The sequence below is a fragment of the Thunnus thynnus genome, chromosome 7 (genome assembly GCF_963924715.1).
Source record: "Thunnus thynnus chromosome 7, fThuThy2.1, whole genome shotgun sequence".
NCBI lineage: Eukaryota > Metazoa > Chordata > Actinopteri > Scombriformes > Scombridae > Thunnus > Thunnus thynnus.
The window spans coordinates 11,480,526-11,494,589 of NC_089523.1; the positions used below are offsets into that span (position 1 = coordinate 11,480,526).

General features: G+C 41.7%; 1 protein-coding gene across 4 annotated transcripts in view; it reads right to left on the minus strand.

Moving 5' to 3' along the window:
• Window positions 1-368: 368 nt before the first annotated feature.
• sacs (sacsin molecular chaperone) overlaps window positions 369-14,064 on the minus strand; it is a 29,225-nt gene continuing 15,529 nt past the window's right edge. For all 4 annotated transcript variants that reach the window (XM_067594312.1, XM_067594311.1, XM_067594313.1 and 1 more), the window contains one exon: window positions 369-13,346. In XM_067594312.1, the coding sequence (XP_067450413.1) occupies window positions 1,795-13,346 (11,552 nt within the window). In that variant the 3' untranslated portion in view covers window positions 369-1,794. The remainder of the gene's footprint in view (window positions 13,347-14,064) is intronic.

Consider the following 14,064-nt stretch of genomic DNA (forward strand, 5'->3'; position numbering starts at 1 on the left):
TGTTGAGTAGGTCAAACTTTGTTGCAGCATAGATCTGTGGCATTTGTGCACATCCATACATGATGATACTTATCAAATATCAGCTAGCCTGGTCATAACCTTAGCAGTACCTGCTCACATGATATGCAAGATCTGGCTCAGAATTTAACATTTTCCAAGTCCAATGTTTGACTGCAATGAAAAGATGCCATGTCAGAAAATCAGATTGTGGGCATGTGTATTTAAAAACAGCATAATGCCACAAATGTATCTCTAAAATACTGTAAAATACTAAAGCCAGAGATTAGTTAGTCCTGCATTTATAGACAAATAATTAAAATATTATGTTGTTTAAAAATAAATGAGCCTAGAAACAAAAACAGACAACATTTATTTAAGGTGAATTTATTAGGCCTTTCTATGGCACAGTGTACATCATCATGTATGATACACAAGGTTCTCCAAGGTTTATTCATGGGGAATCTCTTGGCTGAGTCACCTCAAGCTTGAGGTGTAATAAGACAACAGATACCAAGAAGCACATTTTAAATTATGTTTCAAAATGACATTTACATGATGTGGTCTGTGTATGTATAGTCCTTCAAATCAAAGGTAAAACAAATCTGGTAAAATGGTAAAAACATACAAGCACCACAGTTTGGTGCCGTTTTATGTTCCTTAAACCAGACAAAGTTCAAATCACAAAAACTGTATGAACATGGTTTCATGCTGGCAGAAGTTTACATGCTAAGGGTTGTGCCCAAATGATAGCATATATATGGCTCTTCATTCTATCAAACTGTCCTACTGATTATTCCCAAACATGCCATCACTGCAGAAAGAAACTTTTGGATGACTTGTTTAAGCAAAAGCTGAGCTACAGTCCTTACTCTGTCCTAGTTATCAAACAAGGAGACTCACTCTCCTTAGGGCCCCAGAGCACACTAGGTTCATATGAACAGGAAATGATGCATAATAGTCACCAAATATTACTGTATAGAGCACAACATTTAACGTAGCTATAACAAAACATATCCCCAATAAAAAAAAACCACTTGTGTTTAAAGTAACATTAAGTTTTTCAATTCACAGTTGGATTCTCCCGAGATGCTGGGGTGACACAAGCTCTCTACAAGTGCAAGTGCGTGTACATGAGAAGTCTCAAAAAAGTGCTTTGTCCATAAACAAGTGAACGCCTATGTTACATAAAATTTACAACTTTTACAGAAATGATATGAAATCAACCGAGAAATACAAAAAAAGACTATTTAAAAACATGATTGTAATTTCCTTGACTTGCTTAGATCTTGCAATTAGGACACATTGCATGACAGTAATTGCAGTATTTGACATTTAGAGATTTCTTCATTTATAAGGGCATCCTTTGAGTACACTCACTCAACTGGTTTTCTGTAGCAAGAAAATATATGTATTTATATATTTTTTTATAAAATATAAAGTAAAAAAAGCAGCATATTTTTAAATCTAACTCAATGTGGGGGACTTTGGTAAACAAAACGTATTGCTGAGGCATCTGTATGTACAGCATATGCAGATTTTCTTTTTTCACATATTACAGCAAATCTATATTGAGACAGCCTAATAGGTTATGGGAGCCATACATTTATTTTCTGTGCATGGGCCACAGCACCACCATGGGTAGAAACTGCATATGTACCATAAGCTGCCAGCTGGATACTTCAGTTTTATTCAAAATGATGTACATGATTTGTATTGCACACAGCCACAGGTGTCCTCTGTGCCACAGAGGATCAATGCATACTATAGTTTCATTGTCATCTTGAACAACAGTAATTATATTTTTTGCTGCACAAAGCTTTCAAGCTTTATAATAATCCGTGCGGTACATTCCATCACTCTCATTGCTACCTCAGATGTGTATCTGTCATTGGGGATTTGTGGAAATGGCAGGAGATCAGGATAACGAGTTCTCAGACTGTCCACACCATATCCTTCCAGGATCTGAACATCATTGGCAAGTCCTGTTAGGTGAGAGTTGTACTCCTCCACCTTTTGCGCCAGGGCTGTTGGTTTCACATCTTTATCAGACTTTCCTCTGACTGCATAGTCAGCAGCTATCAGTGCAAGCTTTGTGGCCAGGTAGCATTTGAAACAAACCCACTCATTTGCGTTTTTATGAAGATCATTCCGAGCAGCGGAGTAGTTAGCTCTGGCTTGCCTCAGCCACCTGCGAGCTTCCACAGGATTTCCAACTGTCTTGAAAGTTGGGGGCACAAAGAAACGGTGTGAGTGTGATGAACCTGCATAGCTTGTATAATGTTCCCTGAACTGTTGCCTCTCTGACTTGTGACTTGTTGCTTCTTGGTTCCACGATGAATAAAACCTTTGAAATGAGAACTTCTCTGATTGGAAACGAGTTGATGATGTGGAGAAGGATCTCCTGGAAGCTCTGTCTGTATTTTGCTGATCAGCCAAAGTCTGTTTTTCCATCCTGTTTATCTCATTCTGTAAGTGCTTGAAGACTTCTGTGGCAATATCCAGATTCTCTGCATTTTTGTCTGGATGCCACTTGAGATACAATCGGCGGATTATCTTTTTTCTCTCTGCGTCAGAAAGCTTCCAAGCTTGTTCAACTACTAAGGTCACTTCTTTCAAAATGTCCGGCAAAGCATGAAGTTTGATCTTTTTTGGAGACTGCTTTTGTGGGGGTGGTCTGTGGTTTTCCTTCCCAGCAAAAAGAGGAGGGATCATTCGTAGACCAGGGGTGCGACTGTCTGGGCTTGTAGGAGTCGATGGGGCATTGGTGTCCCGTACATGGGCACTTTCATCTTGCCTTGAGAATTTGTACAAGTCAAGAGAACTGACTATTTTGTACTCACTGTAACCAATGTCAATCTGGAAGCATTTTCCAAGGAAAATTGTGTTTTCCTCCTCTTCTCTTTCTACTTCTTGAACAATGATGGCGTATGTATAGGTGGGCTGATAGGACCCATACACATCTCCACCTTCAGAGTCTACAAGGTAACCAACATATTCTCCTGGATAAAATACATTCATTGGATCCATGAGGAGAGTGTGATGTATCTCAGCTGGTATGGGGGTTCCAGGGAGGGGTAGCTCAAGTTTTGAAGGCTCTGTTGAATCATACTTTACACCAAGGTTGTCCAGCTTCTCTGTGATTCTGTAGATGTCATTGCAGCCCAACATGGCAATTAGATAGGATGTGTCAGAAATCAAATTGTCTGTAGCAGATTTCAATGTCATAGCCAGTGCTAAGAGAAAATTAATGTCTTTGCTGTCTGAGTGCTGGATGTAGAGGTGAATCACAGCTGTCCCATACCTCTTGAGGAAGGCAAGTGTTTCACTGCAGCTGTGTGGGATGGGACTACATCCTTTCACTCTTAATGTCGTCTGGAGTTTCTCAAAACAAGATACTTTCAATCCTTCACAAAGTGCTTTGCAGAGACGTATGGCTTTTTCCTCATTCACAAGGTATGCATTTTCATTCTCATGTTTCATTATTCTGATCAGTCCTGTGATGAACTGCTCAGATGACAGCAATAGCTGGAGGCGACCTTGAAGTGAACACAGAGCTCCGAACTGGCACATTTTTGGTGAGTCTTCATCGAGTTGCTCTTCAAGAATGCTACTCAACAGTCTTGGCCTTAATTTCTGTGGAAGCAGCATAATCAGCTTTGTATGGAAAGCATGATCTTTGCCCAGATAGCACTGGCTCATGTCTACAAGCATCTGAACCCCAACATTACCCTGAATTCTGCTCTTGTAGTGTGGGGCATCATCGAACACCAAACTATTGGATTTTGCTAATCTACCATCATGGCTTGGCAGATAAAATATCAAATCTCTTATACTCTCAAGATCTTTGCGGATTTCTACTGGATCATTATGAAGAGACTTGAACAATCCTGAAACAGCCCTTTTCACAGTTCTCATTTCATTTGGGTCAAGCTGCTTGCCCTCTGAACTTCTGTAAATTCGCCACAGCACTTCAACATATTGTTTAGTTGACACAACATCCTCTGTGCCAAGAAGTTTAAAAAGTTGATGAAAGGTACCAAGTTCTAGAGGTAATTTGTACAAGTAGGGTTTGAAGTCAGATTCATTGTCCAAATTAATCACGACCTCTTCAGGTTTCAGCAACTTCCACCCATCTTCAACCATGACAAAAGCCACCCCACGAAGCTGGTAGCGAAAATCTCTTTTATCTGCATTGAGGAACTCATAAGTGGACCTTAAGACTTTGTTCCTGGTTTTCACCATTTCATCATCTGGATTGGATATGTTGCAAATGTTCTTGCAGTTGCTTATGACTTTCTCCAACGGTGGGTCCAAGTTGACACCTAGCATGTTCAGCACTTGGTCAAGTTGTTCCTGTCCAGGGAGAGTGCTCTCCTCCTGGTCCTTAATGCATGATGGTGTAGCTTTTTCAGGTAGAATTGGACAAGATGTCCAGAGCAAGTGAATGATATCTGTTTGCTTGAATTTTGGATTAACCTGAGACCCACTGAAACGAATCAGAGGAAGTGTGCCGCTCATCTCTTGGTACTGTGAATGAAGCTTGATGAGTTCTTTGGGGGCTCTCTCAGGACACAGGAATGATATCATTGAGAGCTCTTTCAGAAAAGTACCCTGGAACAGGTCTGTCCTCTCTGTGAAAATATGGTTCAAGAGAACATCGACAATGGTTTGCACTTTTTCTTTGGTCCAGCTCTCCGTTTGGGATTTGATGCTGACCTCTTTTGCAAACTGAAGAACTTGCTGCTGTGATACTTCATGCTTGAGACCAATATTTCTCAGAAAGGTTATCCATGATGTGAGCAACAATGTCCCATTCTTGGGCTTTGACACTTGCTCAACTTTCTTGAAGAAGTCACTTGGTATGAATGACTTTGCAGGTAGCATAACTTCAAACACCTTCACTGTCTCATCATAGAAAAACTTGGTTGGCCTGAGTCTGTTTGAGTAGTCGTAGATGAATGTCAGTCCCTCTAATTTCTCATAAAGCTGATCCTTTACTTCGCATGATTCTTCCATTGACAAAAGTCTCTCCTTCAAATAGACAATGTGTTCAACTTTGGCATCGTAGGACAGATTTTCAAACTTTGGCAGGAGATGTTGAAGGTAGATTTCCAAGTCATCGATTGGCATGCAGCCGAGGAAGGTGTACAGTTCTTTCAGCTGTGGACTGTCAGCAAGAAAGGCAAAGGAGGCTGTGTGAGCCCATTTGTCTATGTCCGTACTGGGGATGCTTTTTGCAAGGACATAGGTTGATCCATAGTTTGCAATGCTGATGTATCTCCCACTAACAGATTTAAAGCATGGGAGGAGTTTTAGGCTCTGTGCATCCTGCTGTGTGAGGTTAGCCAAGTTGCAATTGAAATACAACAGAAGAGCCTCAAAGTCCTTGTCAGTCAGGTTTGCTGCTTTGAATGCAGATGTCTGAATCATGTACTCCAAAGCTTTCAGAACACTTGATGGATTTTCAATGTTTGCTGTATGTTGTGCCAGAAAAGGCATGATGGGATTCTCTTTAACACAGATTTTGTTCACTGCAAGCTGAATGCACCCTGCTTTCATTAGGGTGTGAAAGACTTTGTCATTTTGGCCATGTGGAAATATGGCTATGTTCATCAAACTCAGAGGTAAAAGCACATCATGCTCAGGGACAACCAGCTTTTCTCTTGCCATGAATTTGATTCCAGGTAACAACGCCCAGTCTTTCAGGATGTCAAGCACTGTGTCAAAACTGGGTTTGATATCAATCTGGTCCTCCTTAACAGCGATATTCTCACTGATGAAGTTCCACACACTCTTTAGCCAGGATTCACTTGCAAAAGTGTCTCTCCACTTTACAGGGATCCTTGTTCGATACTCTCTTGGAAGAACGGACCCCAGTAGGTCACCAAAGCTGCTGATGTCAAAGATCTTTGCAGCCCCTGTCTTCAACAGGATGTTGCTGTACCTGATGTAAAATGTATTCATGAACATTTCCTTCCTCTGTGAGATCAGCTCATGATGTGTTGTCAGGAACTTTGGTCTCTTGGAATCAAACACCTGAACCATATTGTCCATTGTTATCAACAGAGGCAAACCCTCAATTTTGTTTTCATCCACCTCAATATCTTTGAAGCAGTAGTCAACCAGAAGCTTCAAGTTATGAATAAGCTTGTAGTTTGACTGTTGGAGACGGCAGGGAAGTTTTCCAACATGGCAAGAGGTGTCTGGTGATGAGAAAGTGTGAAGAAAGTTGCGGACGTCCTCTGGTGTGACATAACTTACTGGTATCCCTGAATCTTCCAAACAGAAGTAGAGATTTGCAGTCTCATCGCAACTGTGAACCAGGTTCAAACCAATATCCAGAAGCAAGGTTTTCAGCCTGTAAACATTTTCAGCCACAGACTTCCTTGAGGTGATGTTGTACTCTGTGTTTTTCAAGTGCTGAAGCTCATCTTGTAGCAGATTGTCAAAAAGAGCTCTGCCTTTGTTTGCAGCGGATGTATTCACCCATGAAATGTAAATGACAGAGTGCATGTCAGAGTTGTCAATATGTGGTGCTCTGACTACAGGCAGCAGGCGCTTCAGGTCAGCATGGATACTGTTGTACACAGCTTTAACCAGGCAGTACCAATCTGGTTGTATATCAAGTCTGTTGACAGGGAAGAAGAACAGAAATTTTCTTAAAGTATCTTTAACAACATGAAGCGGTGTTCCTTGTAGTACAGTCATGGTGGGATCAGGACCTGGGAAGCATCGACGCTTAAGCTGAATCAGCAGTTCCACACAGGCAGGCGCTATCAGCGATGTCATCAAATTGTTATTCCAGTCACTCCTTACCCCCACTCCGTTGTCATCTCTCCACAGGTTTCTTCTAGCAGAGTCTAGGGCAAAATGCCCATTGACATGAAATGGCAGGCCAGTCTCCAGTGAAAGGGGCAGAAAGCAGAAGGCTCTGTGGGGTTTTTTGTAGTTATGGCTTACACATGCAGCTACCCCTCCACGTGGAAATAGAGTTATGTCTTCATTTTTGTGAGCTGAGATCACACTTTTTGAGACATTTTCAATGTTAGGGAAGCCAGATCGGTTGCAGATCATCCATGTAGTTAAATTGCCATCAGTGTCCTGTATGTCCATTGTGTAGGTTATCTGTTGGACTGGGATAGCAGGGATCTGCTTCTTTTTGGTCACACTATCAATGACTGAGGCATGAAACTGTTTGCGCTTTAACCGATCACCATCAGTTATTTTAGCAGTTACAGAATAGAGAACTTTCAGTTCTCCTGTTGCACTATCAATTTCACAGATTGATATTTTCTCCATGTGGTTGAGGAACATCAGAAGCTCTACGCCATCAGTTTTTAGCTTATCCAGAAGGTTTTGCACCATTCTGTCAGATGCAGGGACAGGACTGATCTCTGATGTCTTTGCCATCTCGGTGGAGCGGATGGGGAATCTGAACATTGTGCTACGTTCTAACTTAAAATGAACCCCCAAGTAAAGATTAAGAACATCTGAAAACTGAGATCTGAAGTCTGAGTCCAAATCTCTAAACATCCTTCCAGGACTCACAGATGTTGCCCCAGGTGCATACTGTGCATGTGGATCAAATATGCACAGAATGTCATTGTTTGAAATGAAGGAGGGGCAGTCAGTGATGTGATAGACAGAGTTGAATCCTATGCCGTACTGACCAGTTTTGCCTGGATTTGCCTCTTTTGTTCCTCTTCCGAGGTTCTGTATACCTCTGATATCATCCTCTGTGAAAGGCTGATTGTTAAATACACAGAGTGCAGGGCCTTGCATTGGAATCCATTTATCATCAAATATTCTGTCTGCGGGGTGTGTTCTCGGATCAAAAACAAAGTAAATTTCAGTGGCTTTGGCATCATCTGCATTTTGAAGCAGCTCTTTCAGCATCTCTTTTTCTGATGGATAAGCATTCAGAATGCTTTTAATTCTACTTGTGAGTTTTTCTTTCTGCCCAAACTCACTTCCAAGTTGAGTGAAGCAGATATTTGAGGCATACCTCTCCAAGGCTTTGTGACGTTTTGGGACTGCTCCTAGTTTCACAGCAACCTCTCTTGGAATATCCCCATGACAGTATTTTACAGAACTGTCTCTGACTTTGATCCAAGGGCAGTCATTGTAGCATAGTGACTTTGATGGCTGCAATGTCAGATTGGAGTCAGGTAGAAGAATCCCACCATAATTTGCTTGGCAGTATTCTTGTTTTTTGTCTCGTATCAAGCTCCAAATTCCTTCACTGATAATTCTGCGGCACAGCTGGAAGTTCTCCTCAGTGAGAGCTCTTCGTCCGCATTCTTGCTTCACAAATTCAAGAACTGCTGAGAAATCCTCGACTTTGAAGCTTGGCTGTACCCCGACATTTTCAAAGAGCTCACGACAGCTGTTTCTGTATTTGTTAGGGAGCTGATAAAGGTGTGGAGCTGCATCAAAATTCAGGTGGAATGCAACTTTGGAGGGACTGACATATGTGTTCTCCACCAGAATGGAGTTGAACGCTTTCAGTTCCTCAGTTATTTGCCCCTTTGCATTTTCATCCTGTAGCATCTCCTCATGTAGATACTTGTAACAGGCATTTGTTATGTTTTCTTGATACAGTGTGACACCATCAAATGACTGAGATAGTTTCTTTAGTTGGCTGATGACCAGTTCAACTGAGGGTTTCCTTATTAGACCAAGACAGTCTTTCACAGCCAATGACATTGCACCACAACCTTTGAAAGACGGGGAGTTCTCGTTCAGGATTGGCTTCATCAGACAGACTGTGTCCTGATGTTCAGTTGTAAAGAGCTCTCTGGCAGAGAACATTGTTGTTGGGGAAAAGTTATTTCCATGCCACGGTAGTGAGAACCCTGCAGGTCTTGTTAGAAATGGAAGGAACTTGATGTCCTGTAGCTTTTCTAAGAGCTCAACAGCTCCTGGGTCTCTCATCTTCAGTTTCTCATCAATGAGACTGAGTAGTATACTGGTGCGAACACATGCAGCTGTGTGATCATTCTCATTAAGGTCAGGAACAGATTCAGCACGTTCAATCAGATCTTCCCAAGACAGATCATCCTTCACCATGCCTAACTGCACGAGCTTCACTAAGCACACAGGGTTTAGGTAGTCTTTAGAAGTTCCTTCAGGAAATCTTCCATCATCAGTGTTGTAGAGTTTGGCAACTCTTCCCTCTGGGTGAATGAGTCTGGAAGGTAAAACCAGTTCCTTACTGGGACCAGAACATGGGATACAAGGAGTTACTCTGAGGATTGATGCAAAATCTTCCAGTTTCTCATTCAAGACATAATGCATCAAAGGATCTCGAAGCTCTTTGTCTATTTCCTGGATGTGAGGGAAAAAGACGTCTGAAAAGAACTGCTTCTCTGTGAGGGTGTTTTCCATCAACTTTCCTTTACATCCAGCATCGTCAAATCCCTCCTTTACCCAGTCAGGAAGCTCAACGGCACAGAGGTTTTGTGAGCCACTCTTCTTGAGGTATTTCAAGAAAATCTTGAAAGCAGCAGGACCAATGTCTGGCCTACAGAGTAAGGCATCGTCAAGAAATCTGACATATTTGATTGACACCCAGGTTTTGCCATCTGAAAAAAATTTTGCCTGCTCACTGTCACCTCCTTTGGCTATTTCTTGGTAGACCCCCTGGCTGATCAATGTGAAGTCGTCATGCACCTGACTCGGATCAGGCCATGCTGCGTAATAGCTGTAGTCAAGCAGCTCTCCACTTTCAGCCATTGAGTGTAGCATTGTGAGTGCTGCTAAATAGGACTGGACAATGACATGTCTCATGAACACAGAATTCCACTGTCCTTTGGTGTCGGTCTTCCAGATCTCTTTGCGGTTGGATGTCACAGCAAAGCAGCCATTAATATGGACTGGTAAGCCTGTTTTGATCCTGAGAGGTAAGTAACAAAAAACCTCTCCAATTGGGGTGGTACTTGTCTTTACTGTCCATTTCCTGTTCTCTTCCTCTGAGAGCAGAACAGCCACTCCTCCACAAGGCACAAGTCCAAGCCTTTTTCCACTATCATTGAGGGAAAATTTGAGTGCCTCAGTTACATCCATGCATGAGCAAATGAGCCAGTTGGTGACCTCAACTGCCTTTTGGGGCATTTCATCTGTTAGTCTTCTTGTCTGAATACCTTTAGCAGCCATCTCAAAGTACTGGTTGGGATCTTCCTCTGAACCTCTGAACAATGGTGAGTGGAGATCAACAATGCGTTTGAAGACATTATGAAACTCTTCCACTACAACACGAATGATGCAGCCAGACTTGGGAACATCAGCAGGTACCCTGTTGGTACTTGCTACCTTCTTCATAACCTTGGCTGCAGATTTTAGGATACTTAGAGGTCCGTATGAGGCTTTGGATGACCACACACTTTTGTTAATGGTGACAACATCTTGCGCTCCAGCTGGATTTGTTTCTTCATATTTCAGGTATTTCAAGACCATACTTCCAACATGCTGAGTGAACAGAATGAACCGATGGCCACATATGCTGAACTCATCAACAAGGGAGTAGATGTCTGTGGTGTTGTAGTACAAGGTACTGATTTCACTTACTGAGGCTTCCTGCTCTGTTCTGAACGGGAGCCTGAACAGTGTGCCATTGTATTTGTATGGCGAGTCCTGAGCTAGAGGAAGCTGGCAATTGAACACATTAATGAAAGGTTTGAACTGGTTGGGGAATTTTCTCAACCGCTTCTGTTGTTTGCTCCAGTTAATTTTTATCCCTGGATTAGACGTGTCTCTGATGTGCTTGCTGATGTGATTGATGTTCGGATCAAACATGATCATGAATTCTCTGCTCATTATGATGGGGATGTCAGTAATGTGATAAACTGAGTTGAAGCCCAAACCAAACTTGCCAACTTTGTCTGCTTCACATCTCTTCACTGATCCACCTAACCTTGTGATGTTCAGGAAGTCTGTGTCTGTAAATACAGAGTTGTTGAAAGACCACAAGGAGGGCCCGTGGCACACGATCATGCCAGGGTCAAGGAGATTCTCTCGAATGTCGGTGTTTTTTCTCATGTCAATAAGAAAACTGCACTCTGTTGCACTTGCATCATCAGCATTTTGGAGAAGCTCTTTAAAAATGTCTGCTACAGATGGATATTCCTCCAGGATGTTCTTTATTCTCACTGTTAGAGGTTCACGTTGGCCTGACTGTTCAAAGCCAAGGTTCTCTGGGTTTATCAGCCTGGTGCTCAAACATGGCACTTTTAGCCACTCTGCAGTTTTCATGGGGATGTCATCATGGACTAATATAATGGGCTCTGATGCATCCTCAAGTAAATCATTCAAATCGTCTACTTTGATGTCACAGTAGGTACATTCATGAATGGGCTTCATTGCTAATTTGTTTGGATCTTTGTAACAAAGAATAGGCACATGCATGTCAGTGTCCACATGTATCTGATTGCTGTACAGCCATCTCAGGATGTTGATCAAAAGCAGAATATCATGTTTGCTTTCCTGCTTGGTTATGTCTCCTTGACATCTTTGTTGGATGGTGCTGATGACCTCAAACACGTGGCTCGAGACAACCTCTTCAACTGAACCACAAAACTTGAAAAGCTTGTGAAACTTTCTAATTGTCTTCGGCAAGGAGTACAGGTAAGGCTGCAAATCTAGATCGGGCAGGGGTTTTAAGACTGTATGGCCAGGTGATGAGAATGTCTTCCCTGTCCACACCCAATCAAAAGGCAGTGATTTCATTGCTTCTCTTGCATCCTCAAGATGAGCTTGCATGAAGCCGTAAATCTCAAACAGGATCTGCTGGAATTGATACCAGTCCTCTGTGGTAAATGCTTGAGATTTATGCCAGTCATTCACAGCTTTCAGGTGCTGTAATACTTGATCCACCTGTGGCTCCACAGTTAGTTTCAGTGCTTTCTTCATACCCGCAGATGTGTGCTCAACCAGTGCTACAGATGATCCCACAAGCACTGCGTGGGATATGTCACACATCTCAGACAGAGAGCAGATATTGAGAGTATCTCCAACCCAAGCGAGAGATTTAGGATAAGTTGGAGGTCTCTCTTTGCAGACAGGTACCCATTTCAGTTTTTGCAAAGATGCCTGAGCATCTGCTGATTTTACCAGCTTGGTTTGTCTGTTGAGTATTTGCAAGAGTTTTTTTGCCTTTTGAATTATAAAGTCCCACTCTGGTTCCTTGCTGCTTTGTAACTCCTCGATCTTCTTTGCCACCTGGAGAACATCTTTCTCACTCAGCTGTACTTCATTTCTCAGCCCCAGTTGTCTGAGTGAATGAAGAATATCAGGGGATGATGTGAATGTACTTGTGGGAAATCTGGTTTTCTCCTCCATGTAGAACAAATTCTGTAGAATCTCCAGCTCGGGATCAAAGAGATCTGAGGCTGTGACTAGCTTTCCACAAGACAACTGAATAAATTTGAGAGTGGAAAGCCACCCAATCACAGATGAGTTTTCATTCTTTAGAAATGCCAGATGTTTAAGTGCCCAAAGCATGATTTGGGTTATCTCATCTGTTGTGTAGAACCCCCTCTCAATATCCTGAACAATCATCTTCAAACATTCTGTTGTCTTCACCTGTTCTACATTTAGCATCTTGATGAGGCGGATTGACTCCTCGTCACAGCAACTCACAAGGTTTACGGATAGTTTTACATCTGGTGGATACTTGGCTCTATGATGTAAAGCTCTGGCTCCTCTCAGTGATGTAAATGCTAAAGTACCTTCAGAGCAGGCCCCCACTTTCTCAAAGATAGAAAGCTCAAGCAAGGTATGCTTTTCCTTCTCTGTAATGTCAGATAGTCCAGCAAGGAAGTTTCTTAGTGTGATCTTCTCTTTGACTGAGAAAGATAAGACTTGGCTGGCTAAACGCTTTGTTGACAATCTATTCATAATTTGCAGCAGCATACCAGGAGAGGAGGAATGGATGTAATTCTTGAGCAGAGGGTGCTGCAAACATGGATCTAGCTTTCTTATCACCACTGCTCCAAGCTTTTCCATAATTCCAAGAAGGGTTTCAGAGAGTGGTGCCTCTTCCTCATCCACAAGAATGATGGGGGATGGGATTTTGAGACGCAGAAGCTGAACTTTGTCCATGCTTTCCTCAAGTGGCACAAGCGGGATCAAAGGCATGTCATCAAAGGTACTTAGGTCATCAGCAAAATGTATATAGAGATGCTTCCAAATCATCTTTAGCCAGGAAACTGTAGGATGCTTCAACTCTCTGTTTCCAGGCTCCCATTGCACAATGAACTCTCTAGTTGGCCAAGGTGTTGATAGGATCTCCTTGATGAGTCGAGCTGATCGTTCAGAGTTCAGCACTTGTAGTTGAGTGCAGGGTCGTCCTGTTCAAATTAGAGAGAAAAATTAATTAGAATCTCTTATTAATATATGAATTTTGAAATATTATCTCAAATATAACTATCAATTATGACTATCAAAGTCAATAAAGTTAGATTTGTTGTTATTGCATGATGCAGCAACTAAAACAATACATTCTTTAAATGCAAGACAGACAAGTGCAAATGTTTTCAAACGTGGTCTAAAGATGGAAACTATATTTCACTATGTTTTCTTTACACCCAGATCATTGATACAATGTATTGGATTGTAGTTACTCTGGCTTGGCAATGTTTGCTTTACTCATTGTGCATTGACAAGGCTCATTAGGCTTTTTCTTGAGATATGTGTCTTGTCAAGTAGGCTGCACAACAGATGATTGATTCCTAAAGTCTGTTGGACAAACTGACAACTCTCTGGGCTGTCACTGATCTTCCTTTTTCTTTCGTTTTCAGTTTCAGTTTGGTAAAACTGTAAAATTGTCAAAGCAATCTACTAAAATAATTTTCTAAATAAATACAAACACAGCACAAAACATATTTACCTTTACTTTGTTAGGAAAAAGACAAAATCTAATCAATTAGTATATTCATACTCAATATTTAAAACTTGCAGGAATATTGTGGCACATTATGGACTTAAAACATGCAAACACACACACACACACACAAACACATACATGTATTTAATTTATACTAAAAATGTCTTAAAAAACATTTTTAA